Here is a 15,642-nt window from a genome sequence, read left to right as displayed (position 1 = left end):
ACAAAAGATTTGTAAGTTACGAGGGCTTCGACTCAAGTTCTGTTGATTATTACAACAATCTGCGACGTAAATCAATAAATAATAGTTGCCAGAAAAAAAACAGACATTTGAAAAAAAACATGAAAAAGAACGACGTTTTTTATTGAAAAAAAACTTCACAGAAAAAAAAACGTTTTTTTACAACACTAGCCACAGGGAGCTATGGTGGGTAGTATGGAAGATGGGGACGCTCAGTGCTTCTGCGGGACAAATATCGGGTAACAACGTTGCACGCGTGAGGGCGTGCACTGTTGTGGTGAAGAATATTCATCAGTAATCGTGGAATGTGGAGGGACTTCATGTTGGTACACCATTCCACAACAATCGAAGAACGAAATGGCCATCACTTTTCCTGCCGACGTAACAACCTTCGCCTTCTTTGGCGTCGGAGAATTAGATGATTTCCATACTGAGCTGGCCTGTTTGCTTTCCAGGTCGTAATCTCATTACCTGTAATGTTGGAGTTCAGGTATACATCCCCATGTTCTACTACCAGACTTTGAAGTTCCCTATATATTTTCACTCGCACCATGTTCTGTTCAAGAGTCAGTAATCGTGGAACCCATATCTCACAAACGTGTCTCATGTTCAGATGATCATACAGAATCGAAAACGCACTGCCATAGGAAATGTGTTACATGTCAGAAAGTCTATCAGTTGTTATTCGTCGGTCTTCGCGAACAGTAACGGCAGCTCTGTTAATCGTAGTTTCCGTTAATGCTGTTGCTGAAGTACCTGGACTGCCTTGCTTTGTTGTTGAAACACGGCCCTCCTTAAGTACCTTGAACCCTCAAAGAGCTGTGAATTGTGGTAGAGCATCATCACCGTATGTATACTGCAATAATATCTACGTTTGTTTGCAGGAATTCTGCAGACAAACGGAAAACTGCAAAGGCAGCAAAACTGCTCATTGACTTCATTTCATATGTAGGGGACTAGCGAATTGGTATGGTTTGCTTGCACTCTGTGCACAGACGCATGCGTTGAGCGTCTGGAAAGGCAGGGTTGATCCGTTTTCATCATCCAACATTATTTCAACAATATTCTTCGTTGCGTGCCATAAAAAAATTCTCAGGCTTTGTTGATGGGCCTCCTTATCTCTGAAGTCTCAGTTACTATCGAGAGGACAACGATCCCAGAAAGCCTTTATAAATTGTATATTATTTATTAAGTTTTCGAAACAGACTGGGTTGGTGGGTACGGTGGCTCAGTGGTAGAGCACCCAACTTTAGTGGAAGGAATTCCAGGGTGTCTATCGGTCACGAAAGTCAGGATATCAGAAAACGGTCATGAAAGTCAAGAAATTTAATTTTTGGGTCACGAATTTTTTTATCTGTATAAATATAAGTATAGGCTGGAAACTTTTGCTGTGTAAAAAGGCAAAATTCACCACCAAAAATGTCTATGGTCGACTTTAGACGCTACCAAATCGCAAGTAAAGCGCGCTTCAATCGCATGCATAAAAATTCGGCCTAATTCGCACCCAAATTCATTCTTGAGCATGTTACTAAATTTTATTGTTTTGGGAAACAAAAGGTCACGAAATTTCATTTTTCAATTTCAGTAGACACCCAGAATTCCTGGTTCAACCCCAGGCCATGTTAGCTTGTGGACATTATGTCCGTTGATTTTTTCGGAGTTCTTCAGTTTCAGTTTCCTTCCACATTCCGTCACTGCCTTTCATAATTATTCACTTTCATTAATCATCTATCTCATCGCTGCTGAAAGGAACGCCAAAATCAAATCAAACAAACAAAAATTAAACCTTTAGTCTAATAATGGGACCTAAAACTGATATATAATTTTTCGAATCAAACGGACTTTGTAATTCTTGATCTGGCGTTTGTGCAAAGTTACAGAAAATTCTGAGTGTTCTGTCCGATTACAGGTTCTAGCTTCTTTGCGTAGGATGTATAGAAAACGGGAAATGAGAGCTAGAGTAAAGGAATACATTTAGAATTATGATCAAGGATACAGGTTCACGAATTCATTAACTGATTAGTAATGGCTTCATACTCAGGTATTCTGATGCGTACGTCAAGTAGTATTCGTCCGATATAAAGTATACTTACTTCTTATTGCAAAAAGCTAAATCCGTGATAGAAGTCGACAGATGCTGAAAGGTGGTAAAAATTCCGTTTTCAGAGTTGACTCAGTTACCACAGCAGAAAGTTAACATTCGAAGTTAAATAATCTATGCTGTTATACAGTGTGTTTCAAAACAACACCAACAACGTTTGGGAGGTGATTCCTGACACCAAGACAAGACGAAAAATATAGGCTAACCTGGGTGCACAGATGCTTCCTTTCGGAGTTACAGACTGCCGAAAACATGAACAAATGAGCTTTAAAAGGTCCATAGCTCCAAAACTATGGGGTCTGCGATTGTCGGGTCAGGTCTTCACTTAGGAACTAGTATGTGCGCTATCCAAAAATACATATTTCAGAATCCTAAGATACTCACGCAAAGATTTTTATAGAGGGAGTTTAGCTACGGACCTATAATTTGAAGTACTCACTAACCATCTCTATAAAAATAGTTGCGGAGGTACCACAGGATTCTGAAACATGGGCATTCGGATAGGGCACGTACTAGTTCCTAAGTAAAGTCCTGACTCGACTGCGGTAGATCCCATAGTTTTGGAGCTATGGACCTTTAAAGTTAATTTTTTTTTTCGCGTTTTCGGCAGCCTGCAACCCCGAAAGGAAACATTTGTGTACCTAGATTGGTCTATACTTTTCGTCTTGTCTTGGTGTCAGGAATCACCTCCCAAATGTTGTCGGTGTTGTTTTGAAACACCCTATATAAAAGAGTATAAGTACCTCATCCATCAACACCCAGGCTATACTACTCTGTACTACTATAGCTAGAAATGTGAAGCGTTGATAGAATATTCTTTTTGTCACAAAAGCAAAGGATAAGAAAGAATTTTTGGAAATACGTATCCAAAGGGGGGGGGGGGGCGTAAAGCTTTTTTTTTTTTTTTTTTTTTTTCAAATTTATAGTATTTCACGAATCCCAAAGTTAAAGAGATAAAACTCGGTGTATAAACTCGTTAAAAATAACTGCAACGTATTTAAGCGTTTTCCAAAGTTCTGCTTTGGAAAGAGAGCAAGGGGCAATTTCTATAACATTCATATTCCGATTTTTTAATCAGAAAATATCTATTGAGAATTCGCTGAAGTTAGAGGTGTGAAATTCGGTGTAATATAATCTCGTATTTAAAAATAAGGCAAGCCACGTTTCAGTGTTTCCAAAATTTCCTGTTCTAAAAGGAAAAAGAAAGCAATTTCCGTAATAGTAAAGTTTTGGTTTTATGTTAATTAAATGTGTTTCTTCCCGTGCGAAGATCTGGCACTTTTGCTAGTTCCAGTTTTTTCTTAATCCTATTATTCCCTACTGTATAAGGACTATGTATGGACAGTCAAAAATCAACTTTTTGTTACCCAAATGAAAGTATGACAAAATATATTTGTCTAGAGTTTTGTATGAATGTTTAACATAATGCATTTTGCTACATTTGATTACAATTCCAACGTTTTAACTTTAGAACAGTGTACTTTATATAAATCGGAAAATCATAGGAGTGTTCGAACTCAACTCTGAAGAATTAAATTTGGATAGATGTAATGGTGGTCATTATCGGAGAACCATGTAATTGTATAGACGGGGAAGAGTAGTTTAGGTGGTGTCTGTTTGTATATGAGTAATTGTCAAAAGACAGAAAAAAATCGATAAGTAGTATCAAGGTCGACAGTTTTACTGACTGATTTTAATTCACTTGTATGATTATTGGGAGCCGTCAATGATACAGTGGTGTTTTTTTTTTTTTTTCTGTGCATATGGTTAGTTAGTATTTTACGTTCATAGTAAATTTAAATAGCTTATTTTTCTTTCTTCATGGATGCTAAATCCGCTGTCGGCGACTCCTTCCTCGTGATTGGCTGTGTAGACTGAAGTCATTCTCCCTCTTAGCAACCCAGCTGGTCCGATATTGATTTTCTGGGTGACGAATAGAACATGGGAAGGGAATCAATACACAGCCAAGGAAGGAGCTCCACATAGCAGGAAATCGCTTTAAATACATACTACATATATTGTACATAGAGCTGAAAGGAATATTGTATGATGATTACGTTTTCCGTGTATCGATAGATGTCTCTGTTGTTGCACAGTATCTACTCAAATTTTCGTAGTCGTGTTATTCAGTTTTCCTTTGCCATTCCTCCCTCTCTTTCTTCACTGTGCGTATGAACAACTGTGTTAATATTTTATGAATTTCAAGGACTTGTATTTAGCTAATGCTTTTACAGGAATTTTTAAGAGAATTCTAAATCAACATGTAATTTATTTTTATAATAAAAAGATGATCATTGGTAATATGTATTCAGTAAATGTATTTTGAGAGTCGCAATTAAAAATAAAGTAAGCTTATAAGCAGCTTCCTAAAGGAACGAAGAGGAACGATTTAAGATCGAGTATTAATAATTTAGCTTGTAATCAAGTATAAAAAGAGGCTAAGTATGGGCGGACATCCATTTTTTTCAGAAGCTTGAAAAGGACTCATTAATTGTTCCGTAAATTTGCACTGTGTAAGCAGAAATATGGATGTCTCGAAAGGGTGGTAAAATACAACCGGAAGCATAATAAATATAGACGGGGAGAAGAATGAAAAATTAGCTCGATGACACGAAAAAACAATGAAAATGTGATAGCTAGAGTTACTTGAGAAAAGTACAGGAGACAGGTAAAAAGAAGAATAGAATAAAGTTAGAACACTATTTAAAAAGAAACTACCTTATTAGCGTTGTAATAGATTGTAGAAGGTAAAAGAGGGAGGGGAAAAGTAATAGAGCTGAAATGCCAGTTCTTCACATGGGAAGGATAGGTTTATGGAAAATAGTTGGAAGTTATATTGGAACTCTTTTCTCCCTCTTAGGTTGCGTATTTTACGAAATATTGTAAGAATTTCCTAACTCAGTTCGACCCAACTGTTAACTGTTCAAAAATTCATTTCAGATGGCTTGGTTTGATTTAGTTTAACAAATGGTGCAGTAGTCCTATTTTGCGGAAAGTTAAAAATCCATTCTTTCGTTGGGATATGTATTTCAAGTTGAAATGATGAAAAAAATAAGTCGACCCAAGTGCTATGTCCAGAAGTTAATTTTAAACTGTTAAACTGGTTCCTCAGTTCGGCCATTTTATTAGAATACAAGATGTGAAATTAAAATGTTGTAGAAATTGCCCTCTCACCCTCTTTAGAAGTGAAATTTTCGAAATTGCTCTCTCACCTGTCAGCTCACGGTTAGTAAGGAGCTTATCTACCGAGTTGCATCTGTCTGACTTGAGGAGCTCGTGAGATACTAGATTTTTGGAATAAATTTTGGCGCCCCCTCCCTCTGTATAATACAAACTTCAATGAAAGTAACATGACAAAAAACTGGCTCGAGCAAAATTCTATGTTCTGAAATTCATTTCAAACAGATCAGGTATTTTTCCATGATGATTAGACAGACAACGTCGAGAATAATGAATTGTCCCCCTCTCTCCCTTGAAAGAGGAAATTTTTCGAAAACACTGGATCATGTTCTCATTTATTTTTAATATTGATTTTTTTTTTTTTTTTATATGAATTTCATTAGAAGACTCCGGAACATTAGAACATTCGTGAAATACTCTTATTTGTGTCGTACATTTTTAACTCTCCCTTCATAGGATATGTATTTCAGTGAAAGTGTCATGATTAAAATCCGATCTGAGCCATAACATGGTGCTAACTATATTTGAAAACCAGCCATTTTCCCGTGATGATTAGAGAATTTCTGTCATTTTCATATATTGAGCAATAAATTACTAAATTGTCTCTTTGCCCTCTTTACATGCGGAATATCCGTAACATAAGGACGTGTAAGGTGTTCTGTTTTTTGGCATAATTTTAAAACTTTGTCTCTCTCAGGATACACATTTTAATGAAAATGGCATGTTAAAATCTCAGCTCGAGAACAGTGCTAACTACGAAGGGGCGTCATAAAGTTTTAATTATCACCAGGAAGTTATTAAGGTCTGATGGTGAAATTTTGTCAGTGTTGTGTTTGGTAGTTGACGTGCATGAAGTTAAGGAAATTACATAATCATATCTTAATAACTTTATGGTGATAATTAAAACTTTTCGATACTCCCTCGTATATTCGAAAATTCATTTGAAGCGGTTCAGTCGTTTTCTCGTGATAATGAAACAGAAATGGTCAATTCGAATCTGGAAAAAACATTATAGAAATGTCCCTTCTCCCTCTTGAAAATTAAAATGGAACATTTCTCCGCTTATTTTTAATGAGGAATTTATAGCCCAAGTTACATCTGTCTGACTTCAACATTTTGTATCTGCCTTCACCTTTAGGGTACGCACTTAACGCACTTTATTCAGTGACTGATAATATCTGTTCCAAGTAGGTACTGTGTTAAAAACTTCCTCGTGATGAGACAACATCAATTTGATTTTTACAATATATATATTTAGGTACAGTATACCGAGTGTTACAGATAAATATCCAGTGCTTATAAATGACAAACAATGGGAATAAAAGGATGAAACAAAAAGTAAGATAGGAAAATATCAGAGAGCATTGAATGAAACTCACAGGGCCTCTTATGGAGCACCAGAGGGCTCACCTGAAAATCTTAAGTAGCAAAATTATATATATATATATATATATATATATATATATATATATATATATATATATATATATATATATATATATATATATATATATATAAAATCGGAAAGAACTTGGAGAAGCAGTCAACTTTTATAGAAAAAATTTTTTCGTGAGGGGCACCGTTTACGAAACATCAACCATTGAATTGGGAATTCTAGCAGTTAGAACTATCAGCTGAATGGTGACCACTTCACAAACAGAGCCCCAGAGGATAATTTTTCCCTTATAGAAGTTAATTGTTTTCCACTGTTCTTTCAATGATGTATAAAATTATATACCTTACTATTTAAAATTTTTGAGTGGCCCTCGGAGCCTCATGATAACGGGGCATAGGAAACAAGCAGAGTTCTCCTCGTATGTGACTTCTGACAGTCCCCCCCCCCCCCCCCCGTTTTTTCCCTTATAACGTTTGTGGTTTATAAGCATTAGACATTTTATCTGAATGTGCAACAACTTAAAATTGTGACAATTTTTTAAACGGTGCCCCAAAAGATGTTTGTTTTTCAATGATGTTTTAATTATGTATTTTTTTTCATCCTTTTATCTCCAACTGTTTGTGATTTATAAGCAATGGGCATTTTATGCGGAACACGTAATAAATATACGAAATTAAGAAGAATAATTCTTAGTTCAGGACGTTGATACACAGGATTTCTAAATTTGCGGCAGCTGACGTGTCAGTGGTGACAGGATGCTTATAATGATGTTAATGATACTGTATATTTAGGATTTTAGTTTACATACAATATATTAATATTTCTGAAACTTATATGTTGCAATATTCTCCTAAGATTGCGAATAAGGAAATATAAAATGGAAGATTTTTTTCAACATTACTTTCCGTATACTTTTAATATGATTCTGCTCGTAGATGAGAATACAAGTTCTTATCTAAGAAGTGGATGTCAATGATTCTGAACATTACTTTTATTAACAAAGTTTCACATAACTTCTAAGCCATTCTACACTGAAAACAATTAAAAATGAACTATGAGGTAGAAATTTGGAAGAGAGCCAGGTGAGACCTAATACTGAAGTTTCATTCGAGTTTTAGCACTATGGGTCCGGAAAAACCTTCTTGGGTAATCGTTTGCGTTATTCGAATGGTACATTGTTTTCGTGAATTGGAAATGTTTTGCCATTTGCAGCGTTAGTATGCCCAGTTTGCTACCACAGTTTCATAAAACTCAGTGATTTTATTTGTCAATTAGTAAAGGATTTTTTTTTTTTTTTAATTATGGAATTTTGTTTCTGTTCTTTGTCTTCCGAAATATACCTAGGATTATATGGCACAGAAATGTTCTTTCTGTATTTAATAAAGTATTTATAAGATTTTACAAGCCGGTGTGTAAAATACAGTGAAACCTGTCTATGTTGGCCACCATCGGTTCCATCAAAAAGTGACCAACTTAGACAGGTGGCCAACTTACAGAAAATAAGTGTGATTTGTGTATTTTTAGAATAGGATTTCTAGTATTACTTGATTGTAAAATTTTAATAAGCAGTGGCACGACAGCTACTTATAAATGCATATAGAGTAATCATAAAAATATACAGTACTAGAAAATATTACTATAGTATGCAAGAGCGCCGATTTCTCTGTAAATTTGGGAGGGGGGACATTCAGATGCAGAAGGTATGTATATGAAGATTTTAAGACAAATTGCACTCAAATTATACCAAATATTGAATAGTCATAAATAAAATAGGGGCCACATGACCTTTGGGAGGCCCGGGCTCCCTCGGTCCCCCCAGGATCAGCGCTCTTGATAGTATGTCTAATATATATGCATACCTTTCTCTTCCTGAAAACTAGTCTGGCACATTGAATTATTCGGATTGGAAACACAATAACACAAACAACCATGAAATAGAAGTGTATGTACGCAGTTTGTTGAAATTGATATTATAGCATACTGAGTTATGCAGATTGAAAACAAGAAAAGCTAAGTTATAAATTGAGAAATTCATATGCAATTTATATGACTTCTTTTCAGCTGTTACTGAATGGTGGTTCATTCTAGACATATTTGCTTTATTCCTTTTGTCAGATATGCACATTCTAATATTGTAGTTAACTACCTCTTGTTAATGAATTAGAAGTGTTTCCCTCGGAGCAAAAGATGTTTTGAGAAAATCTTGAGGGAATTCATATCTCAAAACCTTCGCTACCTTTTGACATGCAGTTAGGTGCCAATAAATGACAATTGAGCTTTAACCTTGAGAATTTTCCGGAATTACTAAAGCTTCCCACTGATGAAAGGAGCCGATATAGCTAATGGTTTTACCAAAACAGACAGGGTAAACAAATACGTACAACCATTTCCTAAATTCCTGTACGTGCTTTTTCTTATTCACATCTTCCTTCACCACCCTTTTATGAGGGTAGTGTTCTGGCCATTGACCTCCAAGAACAAATCGTGCGAATCTATGTTTCTTTGTGTCCAGTCAAAAATACAGAACATCTGCCTCTCATATGGGAATTCGAAGGAGTTAAGAAAAATAAAAAAAAATAAAAAACTGTATTTTTCGTGGCCAAGATACGCAGGTAAATTTATCATTATCATCATAGGGTAAACATTGCTTCAGTGTGGCCAACTTCCAAGATAGACAGGTGGCCAACTTATAGAGTAGTAAGTAACGAATGTCTTATGGGAAAATGCAGGTTCAAGATGAACTAGGTCAAGATAAGCAGGTGGCCAACTTAGAGAGGTGGCCAAGTTGACAGGTTTCACTGTATTCTGCTTTGGTCTCTTAATGTTCAATGTATTGTTGCAGTTACTGCTAAAGTACCAGTACCTTTTGAATAGAGCTTCTGCCTTTGAAATTATAAAGCTTTCCTCAGACTCTGTTCATTTACAACCTTCGAGAGGAATAAATATGGTATTTTTGTGAATAATTGTAAATACATCTTCAGTACTGTAATCGTATATAATCCAGTTTTTGTAATATTGTAAACTGTTAAAATTGAACAGAGTTTAAATAAATATGTGTGTTCTTTTTCAGTGGATCTCGATGTCCGGTTGGTGATAGGTGTACAAATAAACGATTTCAAAAGAAGGATTATGGAAAATGTGAGATATTTAAGACTGATAGGAAAGGATTCGGCTTAAGAGCATTAGAGAATCTAACAGTGTAAGTATCAATACACGAACTCGTGTCATAATTTGCGTATGTCTGAAACAGTGGAGGATTGTTATAAATTTCTTTGCTTTATAATTTTGCTTTGTAGTATAGTAAAACCCTTAAATCCCTTAAAACCCTTATGGATTGGTTAGGAATGGTAATGGATAAAGCTATATTTATATAAATAATCTCTGCTCTTGAGGTGTTTTACATAGCATTCTTTTTGATTCGTAATTTTGTAAAGGTTACGTGCATCTGTAATTTGTATAATGGTTTTCTTAATTGCTACTAGAACACTTTTAATAAAGAACACGTTAATATGAAAGAAATGGAAATATCAAATGTATTTATTAGAAAGCAGAGTTGCTGAAAACTTCATGATGCTATTAAATTCAACTACCTCTAACATATTTTTGAAGGGAGAATGAAACCCTTAATTGAAGAATAGTTCTGACCCTTTGCCGTATATGACCTAGACAAAATCTCTGGGGAAAACGTATGTTGAAGTAAATGATACAATACTTTAGTATCTTCAGGATCGGCCTAAATAAAATTTTTGATCGTTAATCATGTTCTCCGAGTTTAAGATCCTTGAAATCGTGTGAATTTAGTAGTTTTAACTACTAAGATACAATTCTTTGTCCACAGACATGGAATTTGATACAATGGGTTGACAATAGGGTCTTGTTTAGTAAATATAAATACAGGAACAGGTTCTAATTTTTTTCCCCTTTTCTAACAGAGGATCCTTCATTATGGAATACGTAGGAGAGGTCCTTGATCCAAAGGAATTTCGTCGAAGAGCCAAAGATTACTCTAAGAGTAAAAATAGGCATTACTATTTTATGGCATTGAAATCTGATGCTATAATAGATGCAACGCTCAAAGGAAACTTATCCAGGTTTATCAACCATAGCTGTGATCCTAATGCTGAAACGCAAAAGGTAAGTGGTTGTCTTCATTAATTTACATATAAGTGCCATATCAATCATTATATGTATCCAGTTTGTCTTGCTTGCCTTGCATAACTTGAAAACTAGTAGAGGTAAGAGTACTTAAACTTTGTGCCAAGAACGTATAGTCAGGAAAAGCGTGTGAAACCCAATATAAAGTTATATTTTCCTTTTTCGTGGCACTACATCACTATCTTACGTATTTTCAGTTTACTTTAAAACAAGACTTACAAGACCACATTTATCATCCATTACTGAAAACTAGACCATTACAACGTAACATCATCAGAAATAGAGTATTTAAGCATCAGTAAGTTGGTAAGCCAGGAGCATGTTCGTATTCTGTGTATCAAAAATAGTCTTATATATAAAGTTTTCAATCGTTCATCTAGTAGTGCTGTGCAATGAAAGGAATAGAAGAGCAAGAAAATTGTCAATGAGGTTTCAGAACATTGTACTGGAAGAAAATAATGTAAACTTAGTGTGACAAATGTTATGAATAATTTTTGAATATCACATATTGGCATCTGAGGTGTCAAAATTAAACTTCTATATGCTTAATCTGGACAGAGATTGGAGTAACAACATTCATTTTTCATTTGTGTCATGAAGCACAAAAGCAACAGCACAGCGACTTAAAATACACAAATACTTACAAGTTTAATGAAAATAAGTTAGATGTCCGGGTTGGCAACTGTCAGACGACGGCCGCAGCGCTAGGGTATTGATGGTGGAATGTTAAGGCAATCTCTGTACACGAGAGGAGCTGAATGGCAGTGTATTGAGCAGATGATAATAATCTAAAATGTGTAACCTCTGATTCGAAAGATGGCATTTAGTTAGCGCTCGGTTATGTAGTGCGAGTGTGACGAGAAGTGGTAAATGTGTTAGGTTTGTGGCGAGAGACAGTGTTGAAGGTGCAGATGGCCTACAGAATTCATGGCAAAAGTACATGCACTATGAGAAACAGTAATGCAGTTTCGCATGTTATTCAACAGGCCAGTGAAAGCTGCTGATCCCGGAGTAAAACATCTGATTTTCGGACTTATCGGGTAAAGTGTTAAAGCAACTTTTCACTTTGAACCTTCGTGCGACTAAGTTGCAAAAGACGGAGGAACTGAAGCAGCTCCACCCACAGCCTGTGTCGACAATCACAGTCTGCCACGAGTTTCATGAAATGGGCATGGGCGAACTCTGTGAAGAGACCATAACGCTTTAGCACGACGCCAATTGTCCCAAGAACGTGAAACATGGACCGCTGATAACTGGAAAGTGTAATATGGTCGGAGAAGCCTATCAACCGCAGTGTTTCCGCCCAACTGTGCTGTGGGTCGCGGTATCTTTGTTCTCAGTAGGTCTTATGCTGACTTACCGGTCGCGTCAGCTCCTATGATTGTCACCATTGTATGAAACCATTTGCATCCTATGGTCGAGATGATGACTAGGGAATGACGCCATATTCCAGGATGAGAATGCGCCCATTCACACAGCTGGAGCTGTTGTGTGGCTTGATGAGCATCAGAATGAAGTTGATCACCTTTCCTGGTCGATCCAATCCCCGGACCTGAACATAATTAAATATCTGTGGTTCGTTTTGGAGACACGAATCTGGCACAGATTACCATCTCCATATTTCGTAACGGAATTGAATGATGCACTGCACCCAGATAGGGATAATGCTCCACATTCACGACTCCATTCCACATCGCATCAGAGCTGTTTGAAGACGAAAGGTGGTCCATCGCAATATTAATCGTGTAAGTTGCACTTTCCAGATTTTTCGTTAAATATAAATATCTGTATTTACAGTGTGGACAAATTCCGTGGAAGCTTTGAGACGCTTATGCTTATGAACTATACTGTGTTAGTATACATAGTTGTTACCTCTCAATTATTCGAATGTTTGCTCCCTTTACCGGTAGCATTGTTAAAACTCAGGTGTGAAAAAGACTTGAGACTTGGCAATGTTGCCAGTGGAAGCAGTAAAAATCCAATGATTGGTGATCGTTTCATAATTTTGGTTCGACAGAGGTCTTTTAATACACAACTCAGACTAGAAAACCATGGAAAGACTAATTTACTAAAAGATTCGGTGTAAATTCCTAGGATCTAGGAATGGTAATTATGGTTGATGTGCCATCCTAAGTATTTTGCTCTCCTGCTATGTTTCTGCTGGAACCTGTAATCATTATGGCCTGACCAAAGAATGAACCTTAGTGCAAATTGCAGTTTTCTTTCTACTATGGTACGACATACAGAATATATTGAAAATTTCAGACTTAGCACAGAGCACAAATCAGTTTATTAACTTCTAAGATTAGTGATTCAAGTCCACTTTTTTTATTTTGTATTTTTTATTTACTTTATTTTTGCTACATAACTTGTGTGAGAGTTGAGTTGATCTTGAGTTGAACGTCCCGTTCAGCAGCGAGGCTATATAAGACGTGGACCTACTGATTAACGTGGAATTTGAACTACAGGAGTTCCCGCCGGGAATACCCGGGTCTCCCACGCCAAAGGCGCATACACTAACTGCTTAGCCACTAAGGAGCTCAATTTGTGTATAAAATCAAAGGTAGTCGATATACACTTCTTTTTATTCGCTGTTCTTTTATATGTAAAATTTTAAAATAAATATCAGATAGCATTAAGGTTTCTTTCCAAAATAATTGGATCAAAGTATTTTGAATGAGTGAATTTGAAAATATAATAGTGATAGGTTGGCGACATGTATAATATTAGGGTCAGAAGTACTATTCCATAGTACCATTCGTTTTACGATATTGAAACTAGAGATTTTCCGTTTCCTCTTTATTTTTTCCCCTCTGCATTCCGCTTTGTTGGGTAGATTAAAGGAATATGCAGCAGAACAGTTCATTCTTGCGTTACTGGTCAAAATGTGCTCTTGATTTCAAGCCTCGAATTTAGAATAATTTACTAAAACTTTATAATTAAATGTATAGAATAACTAATTTCAGTCTGTCAAAAATATATCTTCGTTGTGTTACATACCTTGTGTTTATTTGGAATTAAATACTCTGAAAATATTTTCTAGTAAAACTTAATTTTAAATAGATGTAACCTTACTGGAAAAGTAACTAAATTTTAAGCCATATCGGAATCCGCTAACTCTATTTTTGACATTGTTTTGTCTTTTGTAGTGGACTGTTAACGGAGAACTGAGAATTGGCTTCTTCTGTAAAAGAACTATACTCGCTGGAGAAGAAGTTACTTTTGATTACCAATTCCAAAGATATGGGTGAGTTCATCTGTTTGAGATTTTTGTAGTGTATTAGTATTACTTTTTAATTTTTATAAACATGTTTCGTGAAACAAGTGTGGCATTCAACAGTTGTAAAATTTAATTTTAGTATTGATGTACAAACAGCCTGAAACCGCATTTTCCTTTATATAAATAATATACAGCACTCGACAGCTTCAACTTATTGCACATTGTTTTGTTCACTGATAGATGGGTTTCCAGTTTTTCACCGAAAAAAATGTGTACGTACAGTTCCTTCCTCGATCCAGACATATCTTGGTGTGTTTTCTGGGTCTTGTCTGAGTTGCGGAACATGAGCGCAGTACTTGTATACATCCCGTCAGAGTATACTCCCAAGTTTTCTCCCACCGCGCGTGGGGTGCTTAGCGTGTGATTAATCCATGTGTATCATAATATAATACGGTCCAAGTTACACAATGACTGTATAGTTACTCCTTTTTTGACTCCTCTCGCCTTCGGGCGTGTGATCCTGGGTTCAATTCCCAGTGGAGCCACTCGGTCGAAAAAGTGTAAAAAGCTTTTTCAGGCCAGCTATCGTAAATGAGGTTTTCCAAGGTTTTCCTCATTCACACCAGGCAAATGCCGGGATGGTACCTAACATATAGGTCCCAGGCCGCTTTCTTCCTTTCCTTCCCCGGATAGTGTGCTCGCCGAGGGACGGCATCCCTTAAAACGTGACGGGCTAACATGGCCATAGATGCCGAGAGCCCAGAACTCTAAATCCTAAATCCTTTTCTGACTTCTATTTATTAAAGAACTTGATACCTTCAATTAACTGGACACATACTGGTTACTAGTGCTGACCGCATTAGTTCTGCTGCTATTTGCGCGCCAAAATGAACGAACATAGATATTATGCCAATATTCATAGAAGGTTCAGAGAATGAAAATATTGGCTGTTCATTCATTACGGAGTGTGGACAACTTAGAATTTAGTGTAACTGATTCATTCCCTCATTTAGGTACAATTAACATTTTTTAAATATGCTCTCTACCATGCTTTCTCCATCTTTCGCTGGATCTATCTCGTGCATGTTTGGACCAATTTATACGTTGTCATTAGCATGTAGAATTTCTTCATAAAGTATGCCCTCATACAAAATATTCTGGTGATTTGCCTTCGGTTATAGCAATACCGTTGTATTATCGTTATTTGCTGTGTGCGTGGCTGTATCGGCATTCAGGGAAACGAACTTTCTGATACGGCTGCCAGGTATCTCTCTTTGGATGGGCTTGCCGTGGGGCATATATATGTTGCTATTTCCTCAACTGGATGCGATGCGCAAGTATATTGAAACTTGATGAAGTAGAATATGCATTCTGTAAGCCTCACGAAGGGGATTAACAAACCGTGTCGCGTAGTAATCACTGGCATGCTTGCGTATCGGTCAAGCACAGTTCTACTTTCTACACGGAATTGGCACGCACAAGGAGTATTGTGAGGAATATATCGTCATATGCTACATATTTTTGTATAATTTCCGTAATACTTAGGCTTCAGAGAAAATTTAGGACTATCTA

At 36.3% G+C, this 15,642-nt stretch overlaps 1 protein-coding gene across 4 annotated transcripts in view; it reads left to right on the top strand.

Annotated features, from left to right (window-relative positions):
• Set2 (SET domain containing 2) overlaps nucleotides 1-15,642 on the top strand; it is a 139,916-nt gene that overhangs the window by 72,477 nt on the left and 51,797 nt on the right. For all 4 annotated transcript variants that reach the window (XM_081757930.1, XM_081757916.1, XM_081757922.1 and 1 more), the window contains exons 4-6: nucleotides 9,766-9,894; nucleotides 10,628-10,829; nucleotides 14,000-14,097. In XM_081757930.1, coding sequence (XP_081614056.1) covers nucleotides 9,766-9,894; nucleotides 10,628-10,829; nucleotides 14,000-14,097 — 429 coding nt within the window. The remainder of the gene's footprint in view (nucleotides 1-9,765; nucleotides 9,895-10,627; nucleotides 10,830-13,999; nucleotides 14,098-15,642) is intronic.

The sequence above is a fragment of the Thermobia domestica genome, chromosome 1 (assembly GCF_964235325.1).
Source record: "Thermobia domestica chromosome 1, izTheDome1.hap1.1, whole genome shotgun sequence".
NCBI classification, from domain to species: Eukaryota; Metazoa; Arthropoda; class Insecta; order Zygentoma; family Lepismatidae; genus Thermobia; species Thermobia domestica.
The sequence above is the reverse complement of the archived record's forward strand: the minus strand, read 5'-3'. Positions and strand labels throughout refer to the sequence as shown.